General features: G+C 42.1%; 1 protein-coding gene across 10 annotated transcripts in view; it reads left to right on the plus strand.

Moving 5' to 3' along the window:
* Nucleotides 1–24,820, plus strand: part of rapgef6 (Rap guanine nucleotide exchange factor (GEF) 6) — a 155,635-nt gene that overhangs the window by 86,557 nt on the left and 44,258 nt on the right. For 9 of the 10 annotated variants that reach the window (XM_026181209.1, XM_026181203.1, XM_026181208.1 and 6 more), the window contains one exon: nt 24,492–24,623. In XM_026181209.1, the coding sequence (XP_026036994.1) occupies nt 24,492–24,623 (132 nt within the window). Of the gene's footprint in view, nt 1–1,397; nt 3,647–24,491; nt 24,624–24,820 lie in introns of those variants that run through there. The other variant, XM_026181211.1, reaches the window with a different exon arrangement.

Here is a 24,820-nt window from a genome sequence, read left to right on the forward strand (position 1 = left end):
TCCTCTGTGGTCTTCCTCTTTTCCTCTTGCCTGGCAGCTCCTTCTTCAGCATCCTTTATCCGGTCCTTCTGCACATGTCTAAACGGTCTCTGAGGTTTTGTACATACATTCAAACAGTTCTTTATTCTGTAGATGTTCAACGCTTGATCTGCCTCACCAGTTATTCTAACATCATGTCTTTGGACTGTGAGGCAACAGTGCTAATTGCTTCTAACCATTGTCTGAAACTGTCTTCAGTATGTCCCGTCACACCCACGAGAGCTTAAACAAAGAAAACTTATATTTCATCACACACACCAATAACTGCAGCTATGTGTGTGTGTTTGTGTGTGTGTTAATTAGTGCTGGGTCTTTTTTGAGGCCAAGCTAAGAAGATGATGTAGTGCTGCGCATGCTACCCTTCAAAAGGGGATAGACTGCAGCTCGTACACACTGAGACACACATGCTGTCGGATCATGGCTTTCTCTTGCTCGCACACACACACACTGTAAACACTCACAGACAGAGCCCTCCATTAGTCCCAGAGTCTTTAATCCAGTCAGTGTTCGGTAATTTCATTCATGTGGAGAGGTGGAGGTTATAGGGTGTGTGTCTATTTGTGTGTTTCTGTGTGTCTTTGTGTATTTCATCTTTTTAGTCCACTTCAGGCTTAATTCTGTGTCTTTGTCTTTATCCCTCTGTTCCGGTATATGCCTCTGTTTGCCCACTTATCCATTTCAAGCTTTCTTTTTTCCCCCCCTCTCCTCTCTGTCTCTCTTGTGTACATAACGCTCCTCTGAAGGCTGGGCTCCATGTGCTTCCATCCGATTGGCTGCCGATTAAAACGATGATGTCATTCCTAGTTGGGAGGTGTGTTTCGCCTCCTATGCACACCCACAGAGGAGGGAGAATTGAGGGTAGAAATCCTGGTTCACAGCAGCGAGCAGGGGGGGAAAAAATAGGAGCGTGGAGAGGGAGTGAGTGGGTGATGTAGACAGACATAAAAAAACGAACAGCATAATGAAGGGAGGAAGGTCAGAAAAACAGGGAGAAATGCCGAGAAAGATTCTCAGCTCTCTGATGTGTCTGATGCAAGCTGGCATCTCTCCTGTGCTCGAGGAGAATCGGCCATTCAGACAGCTCCTAATGTCTCCTGCTTTCAAATCTTCCCTCCGCTGGCTCATCGTTGTTTGTGCATCAGAACCGCTACAGTATACAGGCTGATATATGATATATGGTGTGGAAAAACACAGATAAACACACATCTTAGAGAAACAAATGTTGCATGTGAAAGTATTGACATCTTTGATCCTGCAGAACATGCGGTTTAAAACAATTTAAAAAAGTGTCTTTATAGGATAGTTTAAAAGGTACAAAAAATAAATAAATTGGAGTAAAAAGAAGGAGTTTGTATTTTGAGTTTGTATGGATCTTTATTTTTCAAAAATTGAACTTATTTAAATTTTCTGACTATTAAAAATTATGCTCTGGGCACTTGAACTTGTTGCAGCTTCCTTAGGAGATGCATGTAAATATGAAAAGAAAACTAGATTATGAGATTTTTAACTGTGTCCTTCATTAAAATAGAAAAAGAAACTCAATGCAAACATTTCAGAATCCAGAGAAAACGAGGATTTTGTACCCCTGAGGTGTTGAGTCACAACTATTGAAATATGAAAGGAAAAAAAACCCAAAATAAACAAAGCGCTGTTTCATGATGTGGGTTTTCAATTTGTTTTTCTAAAGTTTCCACCTCATTTGCTGTCATTAAAAGCATTGTTATTCTAATTAGGAGCTGATTTTGGGGGGAAAAAAAGGCTTCCAGTTGTTGAGGTTGCATGTATTGTACGCCTTTTGATTAGAACCTGAAAAAATACTTGTGTCATTCCAACTTTCTTGGGTGGTATCCCACATCTGATGCATAGTAGAATAAACCCCACTCAGGATTATTTGTGGTTCCTGTCAGAACCAGGTCTGCTTCAAATTGTTTACAGCTGCGGTTCTGCTCAGTCTAATGCCTTTATTACCTCAGTATATTTGGCCAGCAGTGTACTGTATTAGAGTGAGTTATCTGTGATTAATGTGTATTTCCTTGTACTCAAATTCTTTCTACTGTGTCACAAATCTTCTAGATGCGGGGGCTTTTTAAAGGAGGTAAAAGAAAAAAACCCCCAACTATTATCGCCTTGTGCTATTGTGTCACATGTTCACATTCGGCAAAATACAGCCAGTGCCTGTCTGTTGTATCTGATAGGGACTCTGATTTATACCCACCCCCCTCTTTTTTTGTGTAATTTATGCGGCATGCTCACAAAGGGGAGGGGGTTGCCTCAATACACTCAGCTTTATGTTACCAGCAGATCAATAAAGATGCTCCCTCGCTTTCCTCTCTATCTGCCTTTCCCGTTCTCCCTCTCTGTCCATCTCTCTCTCTCTCTCTTTCTCATCCACATGTGCTCAGCAGCCAATACATCTAATGCAGTTTCCCTCTGCTATCTTCATCCCTGCCACCTCCCATCCCATCCCTTTCTCTCCTTTCCCCCGTCTCTCTCCCTCCCTCGCTGCACAGGTGATGTCATTCTTTTCCAGCTGGATTCTCCTCCCTTCTCCCTCCCTCCCCTCGCGCTCGCTCTCTCCTCCGTTCCCCATTAGCGGCTGGCTCTCCAAAGCGCAGCATCTATCCACAGTAGCTTCTTTTCCACGGGTGGGAGGGGGATGAGGAATGCCGGTTTGAGGTGTGAGCGCTAACCCAGGAGGAGAGCTTAAAGCTGGGGTACAAGGAGCAGGATCACTGGCCCCATGCCATGGAGCTGCACTGCTGGGCACACACTTACACCGCTGGAGCTTTATAGGCAGGAAAGAGTTGCAAGGGGCAGAGAGAGGAGTTTGACAGGCAGTGAATGAAGATCAGAGAGAGCTGCAGGCATCGGTCCTGGCTTTTGGGAGGTGAAGGGGGCATTGTTTGGATGACTTGAAGCCTGGCAAGAGGCTCCTTCCCAGGGGGCTGCAGATGCACAAACAAGCCCCCCTCCCCTTTTTTTCCCCCCACATTTTTTTTTCTTAAATTCAACGCTGGCTCATCTACTGAGGAGGGAAATCTGAGCTTCTTAAAGAAGTAAAAGAAATCTTGAAGAGTTGACTTAATGAGTTTTTGCTCTGGACTTTTGACAGACAAACCTGCTAAACTTGCATATTGAACTGGACGGCTTTATCTTTGGCCATGCAACTTCCTTCTCCTTTGGATTCAGTTTTGTGTATTCAGCAGAATTTTTTTCTTCTTCATTGAGGTTTATCAGCGTCTCTGTTGCAGTCTCTTGACAGAGAGAGAGAGGGAGGGAGAAAGCGTGACATATGAATGGATCTGCGTTGACTTTAAGTCTCTTTCTGTAGTGATATCTGACAGTCATCCAGTGAGGCTTCCGTTTTTTTGTTGGTTTTTTTTACGGCCAAATCAAGGAAGGGTTTTTTGTTTTTTGTTTTTTTAAATAAACCACAGCAGCAAAGAGCGTGGTGTCAGCCTTTGCCCTTCTTTTACTTATTCATTTTTTTTTTCTTCATCTCTTGGTGAACGAGGGGAAACTTCCCCTCGCTGGCACCCTCCCTCCTGTGGAAATGGCTTTCCTGGTCCGTTGCTATGCCAACTGCTTGCAGCCGTGGTCCTCCAAAGTAAGCGATGTCGTAATCCCTTTTTTGGCCAGTGCCTCTGGCTTAGGATGCTGCCGCCTCTGTGTGTGCATGTGCGTGTTTGTGTGTGTGTGTGTGTGTGTTACTGAGCGAAAGATTGGGTGTGGATGAGAGAAACTGAGCTCGATTCATATGCATATGCATTTTATCTGTTTAGAGACGCTTGCATGCTGTGCATGTGGCTGTAATTTGAATTTTAACCAGTGTTCTGCACTGAAAATGACTGATAGCCACAACTGCTGGCACCATGCCAAAGCTTTTTCAAGGAGGAATTTAAAAGCTAATAATATGCACAGAATAAAGCTAAAGAAATGTGTCAGTAGTTCAAAAAATAAGATGACTTTGTGTCTATGTGGGGATATGCCTCCTTTTGCTTGAACAGTGTTCAGTCAGCCAGGAGAATGAACCTGATATTAATCTACATTTGATGCTTTGATCTGTTGGAGGCATTTTTTCTGGCTTTGCACCAAATATTGAATTGTTCTCAGCAGCTGCAACAACAAGAGCAAACGGATCAGAGGGGCTTCCAAAATATGTTGCTGTAAATTATGTGTTTTGATACCGCTTTTTTTTTTTTTTTTTTTTTTTTTTTTAAACTTTGGCTTATATCATAATTGCAGGTGTTGGTGTAAAGGTGTTGAGCCAGACTGCACTATTTAAAACATGAAAGCGCACATGCACTATTTGTAAAACCTTGAACTGTTTGTCTTTATGGCGAAAAACTCTCCGTGTAAAGTTACAAGCAGTCGAGTCCTTGGTTTGTGCAAAATGACATTTATTGGTGCTTTTCTTTCAGTCGGTGCATACCTGTTAGCCATCTGATCTGGTATGTCTGGTCTGTATGTTGCCTCCCTGATGTCGGCACTGAGCTGGTAATGATGTCGCTATTTGTATAGTTAACAATTACATGTCCTAGTTTGAAGTTCTTAAGATAATTGGCTGGAGGTTGTTCCTGGTGAACTTCTTGGTGAGGAGAGTTGCTACAGTGCAGTGAAGTACCAATTCTGTTCTATTGTTTGTTTCTCTCTTCTCTTTCTCTATTTGAATAATAGAAAAAAAAGAACCTAGAGGGTTATCTGATGTCTCTGTTCACAGCAGAATGACTGTACCTTCTACCTTATATGTCTGTCTCTTTGGGAGCAAGAGTCTAGGTGCTGAAAGCCTCAGCTTCATTGTGTGTATGTGCGTGTGTGTGTGTGTGTGTGTGTGTGTGTGTGTGTGTGTGTGTGTGTGTGTGTGTAGATGCTTTCAGTTGGATGAGTAATAATTAGGTCCCTGGAGATGTAAGGGGATAAAGCGAGAAGATGTTAAGTCTAAGAGAACACATTAAATCTGAACCACACATAGTACAGAACAAACTCTTAAATACCTTGTTACCCTTCTTTATTGCCTTTCCTTCCTTGTGTGTTCCAAATTTTACACGGAGTGCTTGCTGATTACAAGGTATAATGTATCTTCTGCTGAACATAAACCTAAAATCTAATTCTGGAGGGTTTTCTTTTCCTTTTTTGCTCCTTTCACATTATGATAGCTCAACCCCCGCAGCCATGTAAACACTACTTAATGGCAGCATTGTATTCACTTTCAAATTTCCCATAGTTTTCCTTGCATTAGGTTGTATTTTATGAGAACTGAAGGAATGGGATTTTTCAGGCTAATGTCAGTTATCCTGCCAAGTCTGTTTCTGATCAGTCAAATATAGTCGTTAAACTTTAGTCACAATTAATGAATCAGTAGTAAATATAACAAATTCATGACGCTTAAGGGGATTTTTTTTTTGTTTTGGTTTGTTTACTCATTTAAACCACTGATTGGGTTTTTGCTTTAATCAAATATTAGTTAATTAGCATTTTAGGGATTCATTATCATTGTTTTTGCAGCAGCTTAGCTTGTTTATCTGGATGTTATTACTGTTCCTTCTACCGGCTGCACACGCAGAGCTAATTTATCCTCCATCTACAGCTGTTAAGGTTTCATCCAGCATGGCCCGTTTGAAGTCCGTACTTAATTGGTCGGCGTCTGTGATGAGCCCACCTTTTGCAAAGGTTAATTAAATTTCCCTCGTTCCTCTTATTACTACTGCTCTTTCTGAAGGTGCAGTTGCAGTGCACAGACACGGCCGTGTGGGGTTTAAAGGAAACAGAAGCAAATCGAAAGTGTTAGCGTGGACTCCAGTTGGGGTTTTTTTTTCCTCCTTATGACAGTGTAATTTCATCCATCGTGAGATCTCAGGGAGGAAGGGATGAGGAAAGGGGCAGGGCGTGATTTGAAGATAAAGAACACAGCCAGAAAAGAAAGAAAGAAGGCAAGAAAGAGAGAGAGCGATAGGAGAATAACTCAATGAGTATAAGAAAGTACTTTTAGTCCACGAGAGGGTTTCACAATTTTAGAATTGACGTCCTTCTCAGAAAGGCAGCCAATTATTTTCTCTAGAAGTGAGCCTCCTTTTGAAAGGTTTTGGCTTTATTGAACAGGCTGGGATTGGCGATTTCCTTCCTTGCTGTGATCTCGGATTCATCTCGAATGATTCACCGGCCTCTACAGCACCAGTGCAGTCCATGCAGCTTCGCAGTGAATTATGGCGAGTCCCTATTTTAATTTGCCTAAACACAATTAATAGCCCCGATAGCTGAACAAGCTGGGCTGCCACTGAAGATCTAAGAGTCCAAAAACATAGCGTAGGTTATTTAATTCAAACAAATCACTGAGGTTTACTTAGCTGCCAGCTGGCTTTTACAGTCTCCAGCTTGGATTACTACAGACTTGGAGAGGAACCCCTGTGAATGACCTACAATGGAAACTAAGCAGCTTATTTTGCCATGTTAGGTGTCTTTTTTTCAGTATTATTCCAAAAAGCAGCTCTTACCATGCTCACTTACTCCAGCTTCTAACATCAGAGGGTTAGTTATTGAAATATTGACTGAGTGGCTGGAAATTTGGCATCAGATGACAGGCAGCCAAATGTAGGCCAGTGGAGCTGTTCTTTGGGTTTCTCTTCTGAGGGATCAAGGCCTAGATTTATTTACTTACTCCAATAAACACCCTGAACATTAAGCTTGAGGTCTTTTTTTTGAGGAGGGGGGCATAGTCACCTTTAGAAGGCAGTTAGTTGTATGCTTTATAAGGGGCTTTCAAAGTCTTACTTGGATTTTATAGTTTTATTGTACAGTGTTTCTGGATGAACTGTCCCTTTAAATCACATCCTGCTCATCCCAGCGGAACACAACCTCAGTCTACATCCTCCCGATGCTGGAAGACTTGTCAAAATGTTCTGCTGCTGAACTCTCTGAACCTCCCTGCTGCTTACATGAGTTCTCTGTTGGGCTGTCTCAGCTTCCTCTGTTTTTTGTTGTTGTTGTTTTTTGTCACTTGCGTTTTCTCTCACTGTATCTTTAAATCTCATTTCTGTTAGCGAGAGGACTTCCTGATGTCTTCCTCTTGCCCCTTTCATTTCTTTCTCAGGGACTCCATCCTCTTCTGCCTGTCCACCTCTTCTTCTCCCTCTACCTGCATCTATTATTAACACGTCAATAACGGGGCCCATGTGTTGTTGTCATCCTGATGCTGCCGCTGCCACTTCTGTTGCTACCCTGCTGGGTTTTATCCTCACTCACGTGCACCTCAGTGTCTTATAAATCACACCAACTCTTCTAAAACCAACCTCTGCTCTCTGTTTCTGCACCAAATCCCACCCTTTACTTATTAACCTTCCAAGGTCTCGTATGTTCTTTCGACTCCTTTTTGCCGTCGCTCAAAATCAGATTCACTCATGTTTCCTCCAACTTGTAGTGCTGTTTTACCCATCTGGATCGCTGTGGTGTGAAGAAAAAAAAAAAAAAAAAAAAAAAAAATATATATATATATATATATATATATATATATATTTTTTTTTTTTTATTTTTTTTTTTATTTATTCGTTTACTTGTACTAGATGAGATAAGTTTTCTTATTGAAACAGGAAATGTCACGCATTGCTGATAAGAGGATTCGTACTCAAAACAAGCACATAACTTAGGTTGAAAGTAATTTCCTCCTCAGCTGCAGATTTCTCTGGCATAGGCCACCAAGTCCAGACTCGTGGCTGACCCAGACTGCTGCATTTGCTTCACTCAGCAATCAATGGATCTTGCCGAACATTGACATAATCAGCTTGTATGGACCCATGCTGGGTCGAATAGTAATGGGGCTTTAGAGGCATTGGTAGGGGAGAGCCAGCGTGGGATGATGGATTTAGTGCCAGAGCATTCAGACCCAGGCGAGGCAGGTCAGGGAGATGGACAGGTAGGGAGACGAAGCATCTGGCATACTTTATTTGCAGCAATAACAGGAAAACTGCACTAACTTGTTATCACGCAAGATGGGACTGATCAAGTGAATGGCTGGTTTAGTAAAATTTAACAGGGTCCAAATTAGATTTGAAAGACCTTAAACTGATGTAAATAGACCTTTCAAAATACTTTGCATGTTGTGTAAGATTTATATGATATATGTTTTAGCTACAGTTACTGATCTGCCGTCACCATCAGATCAGACTGGATAGATGGCTATATTAAACTGCTGAAACTCTATTGAGTGGAATGCGGAGATTAATTATTCGTCAGTGCAGTCTATTGACCCTTTGCTTAGTGCTGTGGCTTCATGCCCAGACATCCATGCAAGGCTGATTAGGAACTGAGCACCTTCAACATTTTTTTCTTTTTCTTTTTTTTCCCCCTCCAAGGGCCAAAAATATGGCACGAATTCTTAACAAACAGCAGTGCAGTGGTTAGCACAGTCCCCAAAAACAAAAAGCTCCTGCTCTCCCCTGTTCCCACCTTCGCCCTGTGTGGCTTCTCTCTGGGTTTGGTTTCTACCTACAGCCCAGTGACATGCTTGTTGGATACATTTGTGATTTAAAACGAGTGTGAATGTTGTTCGTCACACTGTTAGCCATGTGATAGACTCATGGCTGGACTCCAGCACTCCTACCACCATGTATGAACGTGAACTTGGAAAATCAGTTTAACACTACTTTTAGTGTCATATTCGAAATAAAAATGCTTTGCAGAGACGAGTTTCTAAACACTTCCCATAATGACTTGACTTTAATGACTTTTGACCAAAATTTCAGCATAAATAAATATTTGATTTTTAGTATGTCCTACAGCCCACATGTTGAAGTCAGAATGGCTGTCGATGATAAAAAGCTCTTTGTACTGCGGTCCTCTGCATCATGAGATCAGCAGATGAAATATTAAGCATTAGATAGATGAGCCATGGCTCCCTTGGTACACGAATATGTTGACAAAACCATTTTTATGCTCTCAGAGCATGACCTTTGCCAGGTGAGGTAATGCCATTGCCTCTTCACATTGGCCCTGACAGATTTTCCTTGACCTCCGCCCCGCAGACAGGCTAATAGACGAACTGACAGAATTCACACAGGCAGTCAAGGTAATGTGGCCTTTAAGCTCAATAGATGGGGAGGAGGGGCATCCAGAGAGAGAGCCAGAGAGACGATGGGACAAAGGCAGAGGGAGAGGGAGAATTGGAGTTAGAGACAACAATAGAGAGAGAGAGCTTTTAGCATACCAGGGGAGGTCTAGAATATCATATGCACAGGAAGTAGGGGTGATAAAGATCAATATGGATTGCATTAAGCCAAGCCATGCCCTACTCACCTCCCATAAGCCATAAATTACTCTTCAGTCCTTTGTAAACAAAAACACGCATTGCTTCTTTCTCATTTCCATAAGCGTGTCTCATAGAAATCTTGAAGATTTCTTAAAACTAGAAAAGCAGCGGTTGCAGACTTGTGAGCATGCTGTACAGTGTTATTAAGTCATCATGCTGTTGAATCATTCTCCATGTGAAAAATGAAGGTTTCAGGTTGCATTTGGATCTCTTGGCTTTTTTGAGATTAGATAAAAATGACATATTTTATTACTCAGTTGGTCAGAATGGTCACTCAGGTTGAGCCGTATGTGGACTCTGTGGTTATTTAGATAGACTTCACACTTGCATTCAGTCTGCTTCTGTTTCTCTGCAAAGAATAGATGTTTTTGTGGGTAATGTGGCATTCCCATCGACACCAGTGTCACTGCAAGAGTTCAAATGGACTCTTATCTCTGCATTGAAGTACACTGCGAGGACTCGTAGGCAGTTGGATGTGTCAGTCATGGGCCTTGTTCACTGCCATTTAAGCTGTGAAGCTGGTGTATCTGAGGACCAGCTCCGACTTGTTCCAATGGAACATTAAAGGACTTTGTACCTCTCAGGTACAAACTGACACTCTAAGCATGCTCGTTGAGTTTGACATCTTTTTTGCTTTTCACTCAGAAACAACTGACTGATTGCTCGCGTGCACTTATATGCTATTTTAAAGCCGGATTTGGTTGGTAGGTTGTTCTTGTCGGGTTTTCACAATTTACTGATTTGCTTTTAACCACACTGTCGCTGCTGTTTACCTTTTTGCAATGCAGGATATGGTTATGACGACACACCACAGTGTGATGTTAAAGTTGAAGCTGTTGTGAAGCAGCTCAAGGGAAAAGCACTTGCTTTCTTAGTAGTTTACCACACTTTTCTTTTTCATGTAATAGTAAGCGGGGCGGGGGAGCGCTCTGGGATTGAGTGTTTTAGTAGTTAGTGGCATAAAAGGGCCTGTGTTGTATCCTGAATGGTGTAATTATTGTCCATTAGCTTTGATAGGCTGAAATTTTAGAGTGAAAAGCCCACTCAGGCCCTGTTTGCATTCACTGGCCGAAGCTGGTCAACATTACAGTATTAAAAGGAGTGAAAGTGAGACACTTTGTGCATAAAATACACACACACAGACACACGCGCATACACTTATCACGTGTCCTCATCTACAGCCGTGCATGTGACCTATGAACTTAGCAGATTTGCACTCTTGTATGCATTTTAACACCCGCAAATGCACAGAACAGTAACCACACACATACAAGAGATATGCAAAAACATTCATTTTATATATACAGACTCCACCTGTATATATAAAGAAGTACAACTGCCAGACTACACACCCTCAGCACACACACAAGACACACTCTAGTGCTGATATTTCAGCCACTCATGGCCCCCACCCACTCAATTTCACTTGCTCCCATTATTTCACTGCTATTGATCCACATCCCCCTCGTCCGCCTGCCGATCCAGAGAGCCTTTACTGGATAATTTTCAAGGGCATTTATAAATGCAACACGGGGTAAATGGGTGATTGCCATGTGGCTGGTTTTTATATGCTGTTGGTTGTTTTGTGAATTTGTGAGAGGGGAGAGTGCAGGGAAGCATTTAGAAATGGGAACCCCGAATGGGTGGAAAAAAATATGATGAGGCCGATCGTGGAAGATTTTCTCCTCCTTTGTGCATTTCTAATTTGTAGGAGTTAAATTGTTTAAAACTAAAGTAACACTTGACTTGACATTTCATTTCTTTTGACTTCAGTTGAATTTTTAAGATCTTTCTTTTTTTTTTTTTCTCCCCACCCTCTGCTTTCAGGCATTGTTACAGCCACCTTGCACATCAATATTTTGGCACTGAATATTTAAACAAATGTAAAAACCCTTTTCTGAAATACAAATCCACATCTGTAGCCTGCGTTGTGGCAGGAGAATGGAGTCAAATGATTTTAGATTTATATAAAAATGGGAATAACTTTTTCAGACGTTAAGAGCAGGTCGTTTGCATGTACTTGCTTTACTGTTAAGCATTGTTTTTGTGAGGTAGAATAAATTTCCTGCGGTACTAAAACTGCAGTTAGTTCTGTTTGTTTGGCTGAGGTGTGTGCGAGCCAACAGAGTGGAACGGGATCCAACATTAACAAAAACACCAAAAGAGAACCACGGGTGGAGCTGCCCCCTTAAAGTGGCCTCTGGGTCAACCTGTAGGGGTGCCAGGGCCGTGCTGTATGTGTGTGTTTGTGTGTGTGTGAAGCTCTGTGGATTTGGCTGCTGGGCAGGAAGCATCTGTTAATTCAGGAGGGCCAGTATGGTATATTTTTGTGCGCGTGTATGTTTAAGTGCACATGTGTTTGTATCAGTATTAAAGCCCAGTGTTTTGCCTTCCCTCCTGTATCCGGCAGACCTGGCCATGGCCCACCTTCCTCAGGGGCTCAGACAGACTTGTAGCTTCCTGTGACACACATAACTTTGTGCGCATGCACACACACACACACACACACAGATACGCGTGCTTAAACGAAACCAAAGAGAGTTAGTGTTTCACCCTGAAAGCCTTTGTTGACCAACAGATAGGGAAAATAATCCCTCATAGCATCCATTTGAGAGATATGAGTTGCATATACTGTACAAAGCCTGCAGAATGCATACAAACTTAAGTAGTAGCACCAGTGAAAATGCTTCTCGACAGTAAATATTGGTGCCATTTTACTCATTTACACCAAATGTACAGATTAAATGTATTCAGTTTTGTAACTGTTATTTTGGTACAGGTATTTGAACTATAGCAGAAAGAAAGGAATATAATGAAAAACGGCAAAGAAAAGGCTTTAAATAACTCTCTCTCCAAGGTGGGAAAAGTCAGATAATCCAGTGATACCTGGGAGATCTAGGCTTTACCAAAATAATTTCATCCTGGTCGCCTAATCAGGGAAAAACGGTAATCCACACAGCTTCTGATTCCTCATGCGCCCTCCACCCAGGTATCGGAGCAGGTGGAGGAGGGAGGTAGATGGGTTGCGCTGGGCTGAGTTGTCCTTTCAGGAGCAACCAGCTCTTGGACAGCGACTGGCGTCTGCTACCTGCTGCCACACATACGCACATGCTCATGCAACACACACACGGCATGCTAGATGCCAGCTGGAAGGAATTTCCACTAAAGCCTGGTTGTAATACTTCCAGTCCGCCAGAGAAAGTGACTGCGGGGATGCCGACCCATGCTAATTATCTCCTTCACTGTGTAAGCCACCAGACTGAGTGTCTAGTAAAAATTGTGTAGGATGACTTGGCATGTAGAGCCATCTCATTCCAAGAAAATCCAGACTGCTGAGGTTCACGCTAATCAAGGGAGGAAGGCTGATAAGTAATTTGTTATTATCACTCCTAATAGCTCATATTATCCCCTAAAAGTCACGAATATCGCAAAAGAAACTAGCGCTTAGGCTTTGGAGTGGTGCTCAGGATTTCGGAGCCAAGGATTTGGGATTTACTTGCATCTTAGAAAACAATGACTCCATTCCCCCTGTTGATTTTTAGATTTGTCATTATTGTGTGGACTTATTTGAAAGCCTTTGAACAGCACACCCTCTGCCAAGGCCTTTTTTTCCCCACCTTTGCAGCTTTAATGAATGTGGTCAGCTTTCGCCTTGGCAGAGGAATTCCAACGCAAGATTTTATTTGAATTTTAAGGTGGTTCTGCCACCTTAATAGTCACGCACACTCACAAAGCCCTCTGACACACATGCACAAAACCTACTTTCTATTGTTCAGAGGTTAATCTCTTTGTTTTGGCAATACAGTAATGTGTTCAGGATTTTCGACTCTGAGGATGATTTATCTAATAAATGAGGACATTACACGCGCGAAAACTTTCTACCTTGTTTATCTTTCCTTTCTCTTGTCATCATGCTCTCTATGTCTCTTTCTTTCGTGGGACTACAGGGGCAAAAGTCACAGGCCTTTGGCAGTGCTGGTGCCATTCAGCTTCCCGTCTGTCACAATGCTGGCAGCACACGCTGTGGAAACTGCCAGCTAATGGCTGTTTATCCACCGCAGAAACTTGCCAGCCAATGTCTGCCCAAGCTAAGAACTTGCCAACCAATGATTGTTGAACCTTGTACCTCGCAAACTATGCCTGCCAAATCACAGGATGCAGTTTCTTTTTGCTCAACTGAGAATTGATGGATTTCAGAGAGTTTTGGATGGATGGAGAATTCCCAGCTCAATTTCAGGGAGAAAAAAAAAGTCCTTCATGTTGTCCCACTTTCAGTTTCCAGCGATTAGTGCCCAGTTTCTCTTTCCAGAACATTTTTAGCATACGTTTCTGACAGAAAATGAAGAATGTTTTTTGCATCCGTAGGATCGTGCAGCTTGAGATACCACCGCATAAATGATATATGATTATATAGGGAAAACATTATCCCTCCTCTTTCCCTAAGCAGCATATTGTGTCTAATCCCATTAAGTTTAAGATGATGCATGTTGGCTTCAAAACTACTATCCCTTTTTATACTCCCTGGGATGATTAGTTTATCTTTTTCCAGGAGTTTAATGTTAAATTGTGGTGCGGCGGGAATAATATGGTCGGGCAGCAACACACACTTTCAATCTGGGCATTAATTTCAGGGGTTATCTTGCCATAAGTAAGAGCTTTTAGAAAGTAAAGCTGAATGGAGATAACAGAGCCAGGCAGGACGGTGTGTTTGTGTGTGAGCGAGAGGGAATCCATCCATTCACATGCAGTCGTCTCTGCTCGGCAGTATTTGAGTCCTCATCTCCTCATCTGGTCCATAACTACACACACACACACACATTCTCTTTCTCTCTATGTTACATGCTTTTCTTTGCAGTTGTCACCTCTAATTTCAACTTCAATTCATTAAATCTCCCCTTGCTCCAGCTGGTGCAGACACTGTCTCACACATATGTGTACACACACACACACACACATAGCCAGAGATATGGAAGTCTGCACTGAGGTAGAATATTGGAGACTTTTTATCTTCATCAGTTCCCACACTTTGACTTCATCCTCATTCTACCCCACACTGTCACTCTTATCTTATACTCTCTGCCTCACACTCTGCTACCTTTGCTCTATCTCTCGCTTTCACAAAGGCACATGTACACACTCATTTCAGTTTCAATCATATTCTGCACTCTGCCTTTCTCACTCTCGCTTGCACTTCTTTCTTTTGACTCTGTCTCCCTTTGTCTCTGTCGCTCACATTCAGTTAAGGTCCCTCTATTTTCTCCATGTCTCCGTCTGTCTTCCTGCACTGTGTCTTAATCCAGTCGTCTGTGGGCTTGCCAGTAATGGAGTAGTGCTGAGCCCATTCGGTAATCTTAGTTGTCCTAAATGAAGCCTATAGGTGCGTGCAGTTTCCGTATCGTAAACTCTGTCTGAGTGTACATAAATAAATGCATAAATATATGTGCGTGTATTTTTCTCTTTCCATCTGTCTGTCCACCGGTTACAGCTTTAGAGCTAACATTGGCCTCAATTGATCAAAGCTTTCTCCAGCACTACAGGGCGAAATCCGCAGCTTCAAAATTTATGTGTGTACTTGTGTGTCTGTGTCCCTGTCCAGACATCAGAGGCTATGTTCTCACCTAGCTAGTCTGATGAGGCTACTCGCAGCCTTTTTACTCGTCCTTGCTCCCTTTGAAGCTGATTTGAATGTGGGTTTTTGAACCAGCAGAGGGGGAAAAAAGGCAAGAATGGAGAGAGTCTTCAAAAACTTGGCAGCAAATGGGTTCAGGCCAGAAAAGAAGGTGTGAGAAACTACGACAAGGGAGACTAGACAGCGGCGCTTGTAATGAGGGTGTAAACCACAAGACGAAGATGCGATCCGGTGGTGATAAACGGCGAAAAAGAAGCGGAGAAAGCAGAAAAGCGGTGGAAATCTGATTCGGGGTTTGCGTTGAATGTTACATCAAAGAAATTATAAGCTGTTTGTGCTGCGTGGCAGCAGCATTGTTTCTCGGTGCGGAGATGCACTGCTGTCGTCTCTGATGTGGTTTCTGGTTTAACAGCCTGCTCTGAGACCAAAGTCTGCACGGTTATAGCTGTTATCTGTCAAAGACATACTGTCACCAAGGCTCCCCGTTTTAAAGGATTGTGCACTAAATAGTAAGGAGGAAGAGTTATGAAGGTTCCTACAGCTTCTGTTCAACAAGATATTGCTAAACTCGTCTTGAATTACTTTGGTGAACTTATATGATTTTTGCACTTGTGATGCAGCTTGAGAGCACCTCCACATATAAACACCTATGAGTTTATCTCTGAGCGTATAAGTCTCATCAAATCATTTTTAGGTGATTAAAGTAGAAGTTTTGAGCCGGCATAGGTTTATATACATTATGTATGTCAAGCTTGGCTCTACACCTCGGGTCATGTCAAGGCTGTTTGCCACTGCTGACACCTACAGGCCAACCATGTTAAGTGTCAGATACCCCATTGGTGACCTCACTATGCGTCGCCATGCTTTATTTAGTCAGCTCCGAGGTTATGAGTAGTGTATAGTTGGCACTTTGAGATCTGCATGGTGGTAGACATGAGCTGGCAGCCCGGCTGCCTGGATGATTAATGGCACTTGAGTCTTGACTTCGGTCAGGCTCAACCCTCTCCGTCTATATTAAGAACCATCATGGCCTGTTTTTGTTGTATATTTTTGGATGTTACAGCAGTGAGTTATAAACTTTTACGTGTGGTTTTGGCTGGTTTATTCAGGTATTATTAATAACGAGGACAGTGATAAACGTTAGGCATTAAATGGTGCTTGTGTCGCTGTATTTGCAAAGGCAGTTTGGGCAACTCTTTGCCTCTCTCTTTGAGTTTAGTGAGACATGAATATACTGATTGCTCCTGCCTCATTTCTTTTCTGCAGCCTAGACTATGCATACGACTTGGCTAAAATCAGGATTTGCCATTGATCTTTAGCAAAAAGCTGTCTTTCTGTTTTCTCATTGCAAACACATCACATGTCATTAAATATTCATCGAGCTTTGTTCGTGTCATTGTTATTTGGACCCACTTTAATTGTCACCCTTATCAAGATTCATGAGCCTCATCACACTTTCTTTAATTGCTTACTCGTTCTCTACATTGTTCATCTCAGTGTAATGTTCTCATATATTCACCACTGCTTCTCTGCCTCATTCTGTGGTGCATTTCTTTTGATCTTTGCTCTGTTTCTTTCTGTTGTTGTTGTTGAGGTATCTGATTGTGTGTAGGAGTCTCTGATTATCAGTGGTTTAGTGAAGTTTCAGGAGTCTTCTGCCATTCAATTGTCATACACAGTGTGTATGCGCATATAGGTTTATTAGAGCAAAACATAAGCAGCATCTTCTCTGGCACTTTTATGATATTTCAAATCAACCAGTGCACTATGCTAAATAGCCCATGTCACTCGGTGATGTCTTCAGGATTTCCAAAAACCATCGAGACCCCAACATATCTCTCAAACTCAACCTAGCAAAGATAATTCCAGCACTAAAATGCTTTTTAAGAAAGCCAGTCTCTGGTCTCTGCTGGCAAATGGCTAGTCTGAGCTTTATAGCCCACTTTACCACTGAGGTAATAGGTGGAACATAGCAGTCATGCTCACAACCAGTTAATCTCATTCTTAAAACTGGATGCAATAAGTAAGGGGGGGTCTCTAGAAGATGGGAAAGAAGAAACCATCATAATATATTCTGAATGCTTTATTCTGCTTTCGGGGACTTAAGTGGGTCTCCAGAAAGACAAATGTAGTTATAAAGAAGGCTTAAGATGCAGAGGTATAATTTCAATGTTGATAATGTATTTTTAATAATAATAATACATTTATTTATAGGCGCCTTTCAGACCCTCAAGGTCACCTTACAGTAGCATGTAAACAATACCATAAAAAACATAAGAAAAATGTATATATAGCAAACATGGTAGATAAAATTTAGACATAAACAGTCATAAAAGTATAAAAGCAAATATAAAAAATTGAGCAAGGTAAAAATGGCCTAAGACAGATCAGGTGTATGCAATTCTAAACAAATGGGTTTTGAGTAGTGATTTAAAAGTGGTGAGACAGTGTGTGGTCCGTAGAGCAAGTGGAAGTGCATCCAAAGTCTCGGGGCAGAACAACTAAAGGCTCTGAGTCCCATGGTAGTCAGGCGAGCAGGTGGAACTGACAGAAGGGAAGCTGAAGAAGAGCGGAGTGTACGAAGGGGTGAGTATGTACAGTGGGGCAAAAAAGTATTTAGTCAGCCACCGATTGTGCAAGTTCCCCCACTTAAAATGATGACAGAGGTCAGTAATTTGCACCAGAGGTACACTTCAACTGTGAGAGACAGAATGTGAAAAAAAAATCCATGAATTCACATGGTAGGATTTGTAAAGAATTTATTCGTAAATCAGGGTGGAAAATAAGTATTTGGTCACCTCAAACAAGGAAAATCTCTGGCTCTCACAGACCTGTAACGTCTTCTGTAAGAAGCTTTTCTGTCCCCCACTCGTTACCTGTATGAATGGCACCTGTTTGAACTCATCATCTGTATAAAAGACACCTGTCCACAGCCTCAAACAGTCAGACTCCAAACTCCGCCATGGCCAAGACCAAAGAGCTCTCGAAGGACACCAGGAAAAGTATTGTAGACCTGCACCAGACTGGGAAGAGTGAATCTACAATAGGCAAGCAGCTTGGTGTGAAAAAATCAACTGTGGGAGCAATCATCAGAAAATGGAAGACATACAGGACCACTGATAATCTCCCTCGATCTGGGGCTCCACGCAAGATCTCATCCCGTGGGGTCAAAATGATCATGAGAACGGTGAGCAAAGATCCCAGAACCACACGGGGGGACCTGGTGAATGACCTGCAGAGAGCTGGGACCAAAGTAACAAAGGTCACCATCAGTAACACACTACAACGGCAGGGAATCAAATCCCGCAGTGCCAGACGTGTTCCGCTGCTGAAGCCAGTGCATGTCCAGGCCCGTCTGAAGTTTGCCAGAGAGCACATGGATGATACAGCAGAGGATTGGGAGAATGTCATGTGGTCAGATGAAACCAAAGTAGAACTTTTTGGTATAAACTCAACTCGTCGTGTTTGGAGGAAGAAGAATACTGAGTTGCATCCCAAGAACACCATACCTACTGTGAAGCATGGGGGTGGAAACATCATGCTATGGGGCTGTTTTTCTGCCAAGGGGACAGGACCACTGATCCGTGTTAAGGACAGAATGAATGGGGCCATGTATCGTGAGATTTTGAGCCAAAACCTCCTTCCATCAGTGAGAACTTTGAAGATGAAACGAGGCTGGGTCTTCCAACATGACAATAATCCAAAACACACCGCCCGGGCAACAAAGGAGTGGCTCCGTAAGAAGCATTTGAAAGTCCTGGAGTGGCCTAGCCAGTCTCCAGACCTCAACCCCATAGAAAATCTGTGGCGGGAGTTGAAAGTCCGTGTTGCTCGGCGACAGCCCCAAAACATCACTGCTCTCGAGAAGATCTGCATGGAGGAATGGGCCAAAATACCAGCTACTGTGTGTGCAAACCTGGTAAAGACCTATAGTAAACGTTTGACCTCTGTTATTGCCAACAAAGGTTATGTTACAAAGTATTGAGTTGTATTTTTGTTATTGACCAAATACTTATTTTCCACCCTGATTTACGAATAAATTCTTTACAAATCCTACCATGTGGATTCATGGATTTTTTTTTTTCACATTCTGTCTCTCACAGTTGAAGTGTACCTCTGGTGCAAATTACTGACCTCTGTCATCATTTTAGGTGGGGGAACTTGCACAATCGGTGGCTGACTAAATACTTTTTTGCCCCACTGTATGGAGAAGATCGGGTAGATATGGAGGAGCAAAGTTATGAAGCGCTTTGAAAGTGAGAAGCAGGATCTTGAAATTGACACGGAGGTGAATTGGGAGCCAATGGAGCTGTTTAAGAACAGGTGTTATATGTTCAGTGGATCTAGTTCTGGGAATAATACGAGCAGCTGTATTTTGAACCAACTGCAGTTTATGGAGGGATTTATGAGGTAAACCATAGAGAAGAGAATTACAGTAATCCAGACGAGATGTGACAAGAGCACTGACAAGTATGGCGGTACTGTGTGGTGTGAGTGAGGGACGAAGATGGTTAATATTACGGAGATGAAAGTAGGAAGACCGAGTGATATTATTTACGTGCTAGGACAGAGTGCTATCGAGAATGACACCAAGACTCTTAACCTGAGGGGAGGGTGTGACAACAGAGTTATCAATGGATAACTAATTATTTCTCCCTTTTGGAGGAAATGCCCTTATTTAGGTGGTTAGATTGCAATGAGCTATGATTTTATGTAACCACTGGCTTTTATTCAGATGCAGTCTAGTTATATTAGTTTCTACCCACAAAGTCTTTATTGTGGCTTACTGGATGATTTTATGAGAAGTAAAACAACAACACTGTACATCTACTGAAAGTTTTAAATGGAGATTTTGAACATAAAACAATAATGTTGGAACGTCATCATGAGTATAACTCATGCACGAATGAATTGGTCAACTCGGGTAAATTATCTTGGCTTGTGGGTCATCTGCAACATGCTAGTGATCTGGGAGCTCCAAATGAATTCCCACCATCTTTGGCCATCTTACTTAGACTACGTCTGCGTTACACCCATTATTTCTCTCAAGTTAATCTGGCTCTATAAATAATTGCTGCTGTGAAAGCTCGGCTTGTTTGGTAATGTATAGAGTCTGCTCGAGCCTCCTGTGATTGTGCCCGCTCGTTGACATGATAGAATTGTACAGCTGAAGGAACCTTTCACATTTATATTTAATCTCCCAACTCTCATCCTTAATGCATGAGGAGAATGGGAGACCCCGACACCCCACCCCCCTACTTCGTGGTTTGGCCTGTTGGGAGAGGAAAGGAGGGGGATTAGAGCAGGATTAAGTCTGTGTGAATGGGAGCCACAATTATTCACTTCCACCATCAGTCAACTTTCACCCCTCTAACCGTTTAGTCTCTCTGCGAAACCCACAAAGACACGTGTTCGTGTTTTTGTACGTTCTAAAACACATCAGAGTTTAAACTTTTTATTGAGAATTTAATCTTTTTGCCTGTAAAAGATTAAATTTTACCTGCAGATTAAGTTGTGTGTTATCAGATAATGATTGAATCATCCGTCTTTCTTTGCATCCTTGATATAGAGAGTCAGTAGGTTATAGTCTGGGCATCCTTCAGCTGTGGGACACCAGCCAGTGTGTGAGGGCTTCTGTAGCAGCCAGCACTTTTCCTTGTACTGGACGTTGATTACAATTGCAGATAACATTTTTGAAAGCTAATAAAAAGCCAGATCATTGCCAAACAACAGCCTATGGTTTTGAGATTACATTTCGGCTAATGTATTTCCCTCCTTTGGTCGTATGCAGCCAAAGGTTGCTCAAATGCGATTTGTCATTAGTTCTTGTGCTACAAGACAGGAACCGGAGAATTTGCAGTACTAAAAATTGACCTCCTTGTTGACAGGTTCTTCATGTTCAAGTACTGAATTGGTTTATAGAGATTAGTCGATCATTCTGGTGCATTAGTGTGGTGACATTTAGCTTCAGCTACTCTAATAGCTACTGTAGTAACTTGCAGTTCTGTGCCAAAGATGCCAAAGATTCTGTGCTGATGTTCTTTAAGTGAGCACTGCTGAAAGTTGCAGGGTCTTTTTGTGGTTGAAAGGGTAGCGTCATCGAGAGGGAAATGTACAAAATTATTGCAGATTTCCACGACAAACCCCTTAAACTCCAACTTAATTTGAATTATAGCAGGATTAAACCATGGTGACCGGTAACTTTTTGCAGCATATGCAGTATGCCATATTAAAGCATTCTTGGGAAAAAATGCAACATTTTTGATGAACTGAAGACAGTTGAGGCCAAAATGATTAAAGTAGCCAACATTTCCTCTCAAGCTGTGAAACTGTGCAGTTCAGAAAGACAGGTATTGATTCTGATTTGATGTTTCTTAATTAAAAGTCACAGCCAAGTCTTGTGTTTTCTCAAGTTTCTGCTGTCGCAACTTACTTTATCAATTTGTTGTTGGACCCCTTTGAACTTAACCAGCTAATCGATCGCGATCAACATTTTTCCTCGTTAATATCCTCTTAGGGTGTGTTTGTGAGTCTCGATCGGTGAGCAGTTTGATACATTAGTTTCTACCTCTGTGTGAAATCTGTTGAATGAATGAGGGTGGGAGTTTCATCATCACTGCCTGATAACTGCTCCATCACGCAGAAATCAATAAGTATTTATCTGTAATGAAATTAGCAGTCGCTCTCTGTCCTCCCTCTCACTTTTTCTCTTCCTTCTTATTCACAAAGAAGCACAACAAACAGCAAAGAGTGTTGCTCAACAATAAGATTGGCAAATTCTCCTGTTTATGGATGATTGTGTGGAATTTAGTCAATAGCATCAAAACAGACTTAATACATGGAATACATGTTGTCTACTGGTCAATATGCTTATATAGCTGTACTTAATAGTAAATGGATTTCACTTAAATGCTCCTTTAGTCACGACTTAAACCTCAGGCCTGACTCACTATGTGCATGTGAATGATACAAAAGCACACGTTGTAATTAGAATCCTGCTATTTAAGTGTCACTAATAGGACTATTAACGCTCTGCGACAAATTTATTAGGGTTCTGTAGTTTTAGACAGTACTTTAGCCGAGTGCTGTCAGATTCTTTTTAAGTGTATGTAAGGGAGACTGAATCTGTAGGGCAAAGCTAACAGGGTTAAACAAAAGTGAATGGATTAATACTGGTCCTAATTGGGCTGATTTCCTCTCATGGCCAGGTTTTAGTCCAAGAATTCATGCATAAATAATAAATAATTTCCTAAATGGCTTTTGCTTCACTACCATCTGTAGCTCTAGTTTTTGAGGATGAGCTCTTTCTCATTCCAGGTTCAGGGGAAAAGGTGGCTGTGCACAGGCTGGCACACTGTGTGGAGTGGAATGCAGAATAATAAGCGCACTTGAAACTAATTTGCCTGTAAAAATGCAGTAAAGAACTGGCAGGTAGATTTGTCTGCAAGACACTTTGATTTTACAATGTACCTACTGTTTTCTGCGAGAAGAGTTTCTCAATTTAAAAAAACCAAAACAGTGTAGTGGTCTAGTGAAACATGTAAGTGTTTGATTTTTAAGTTCACAATATAGCAAACATATTTCACAAAATTGCATTTTAAAAAGCATCCAGATAAAACATGAAATGTCAGAATAGAAAAAATAGTTAATTTTGAATACAACGCACATTAAGAACAAGCCTTTACACTTTTTAAACTCCACCCCTCTATGTGAATGTGGTTGTAGAGGCCAGCAGGCCTATTAGAAGAGGCGGGGGGTGGCGTACCCCCAGACTCAACGTCTTTAATATTGCATGTTGGTACCCTGGCTCCGTGCAGCCTCGCCTAGCTTCAGTTTGGCTTGGTGAGTCTTTTCCCACCATAGGTTATACGCGCAGACTTAAAATGAGTGTTTATGTGTGCGTTTGGAAGGCAAGTGCGGTCTGATGTGACGATGGAGGAGGTTTGCTGTAGGTTCGCAAAGTGTCGCAGGAGGACGTCCTCCCTAACCCTGACACTGCCCCGGCCCAAACTGGTAAGGCTTGAGATTTTAAAGATCGTCTGGGTTGCTCCCGGTGCAGAGAGGGGAGCACGGACATTGGTCCGCCTGCACATAAAATTGAGGTTAAACAGGTTTAACGAAATGTTTTTAATTCCTCAGACTCACACTTTGTCATCCTCATCTGAGTTTAGGCCAGTTCTTTTCTTTTCCACAGCTGTTTAGTAGATGCAACATTTGTTTTCTAATTCTGAGCCTCTCCAGCCTTGATTTAATAGACTTGTAGTAAAATCAGCACCTGACATTTCAGACACTGGTGTTTGTTTCCAGTCTCGCAGAGCTGCTCGGTCTTTGATCGAAGAGTGCCGCCATTCTCAACTTCACTAAGAACTTTTTTCTATTTTATTTTCCCTGAAAATCTCTACATTGAGGGGCATTTTATTGTTTTTGAAGCAGGTTTCCTAGTGATGTGTACTGTGATGTGCATTTGGGAATTATTTGGCGTCCAGTTAATACAAATTTCTCTAAAGAGACTTGGAATTCACAATATGGAAACTCGTGACTCGTCCCCCTCTGTGCTTGAAGTGGCTCTGTGGTATGTGAAGCGTCTCGGTTCAGTGCAAACTGAAGGCTACGCAAATGTTTATAGGTTACACCGGTGAGGTTGCTGGTTCTGCGCCTTTGCGCTCAGTTAACACTACAGCACTTTGATGCTCTTGCCTTTGGAAGCCTCTTGACTGTTTGACTGACAGCTTTACCTCATTCTGTATCTGGATTTAGTGTTATTGGAGAGCGAGCTCTCAGCAGCTCAGATTTTGAGTGTATGTGGGCAATTTTCAGCAAACGTGATAACAAAATAAAAACAATATTGATTTTGTTTGTATCAAAGCTCACACGTCTTTGTGGAAATTGTCTTCTTCTCTGGAAGTAGACACATTTATTTATTTACTGTCTTTTTTGTTGCTTGGTGTATTTTCTGATTTAATTGATTAACTTGGAGTTTCATGCATGTGCTTTTGTGCTTATTTCTGCCTTTTTTGGAGGGAGGGAGGGGGTAAATACATTTCCATCTGTTGAAGTTTGAGTATTCATCTGTGTCCTTGTGTGTACTCTGTACATGTGTAAGCTGTCTGTGTAACGAGGAAACCAGGATTTACTGTTTAATTGTTTTTGTTGAGGTCACTCCAAAAATATCAAAGCAACCTCCAAACCTTCACAGTGTACCAGATATCGTATCTGTCTGCACCCCGGCTCATAATTCACTGCAATGTGAAATATCCTGAGCTCCATCGTCTTCAGGTTAATTAGCCCGGAGCATGTGAAACCAGCTGTGGCTTTCAGCCTGATGAAACAGCTGTGTGCGCGCGCGTGTGTGTGTGTGTGTGTGTGTGTGTGTGTGTGTGTGTTTGTCACTGTTAACTGTGTCTGTGCGTGTGTGTGTTTGCCTCTTTTGAACCTTGTGCATGTTTGCCTCAGCTGAACTCATATCCTCTTCACCCTCTCTGTTTGTCTTCTTCTGTATCTCCCACTTCCTCTCTGTCTGAGCAGCTTCCTGCCGATCTCAATAAGATGCACCTAACAGACCATGCCCACCAGCAGGTGATGCACATGCCGCCCAGCCAGTCGGGATGCAGTATCGCCAGTGACTCGGGTAGCAGCAGCCTTTCAGATATTTACCAGGTGGGTACCTCCCTGTTTATGGTAAAAGTTTATTGTATTTATTTGCAAATAAACCCACACATAAATATGGATTTATGGATACAAATTTCCACAAAGCTGATTATTTTTCCCTTTCATTTTGCCAAATTCCTCTTCTCTTTCCTTTAATTGTTCAAATTCATTATAAAAAGTCAGTATTATGTAAAATAGGATCCAGC

The sequence above is a fragment of the Astatotilapia calliptera genome, chromosome 10, assembly GCF_900246225.1.
Source record: "Astatotilapia calliptera chromosome 10, fAstCal1.2, whole genome shotgun sequence".
Taxonomy (NCBI): domain Eukaryota; kingdom Metazoa; phylum Chordata; class Actinopteri; order Cichliformes; family Cichlidae; genus Astatotilapia; species Astatotilapia calliptera.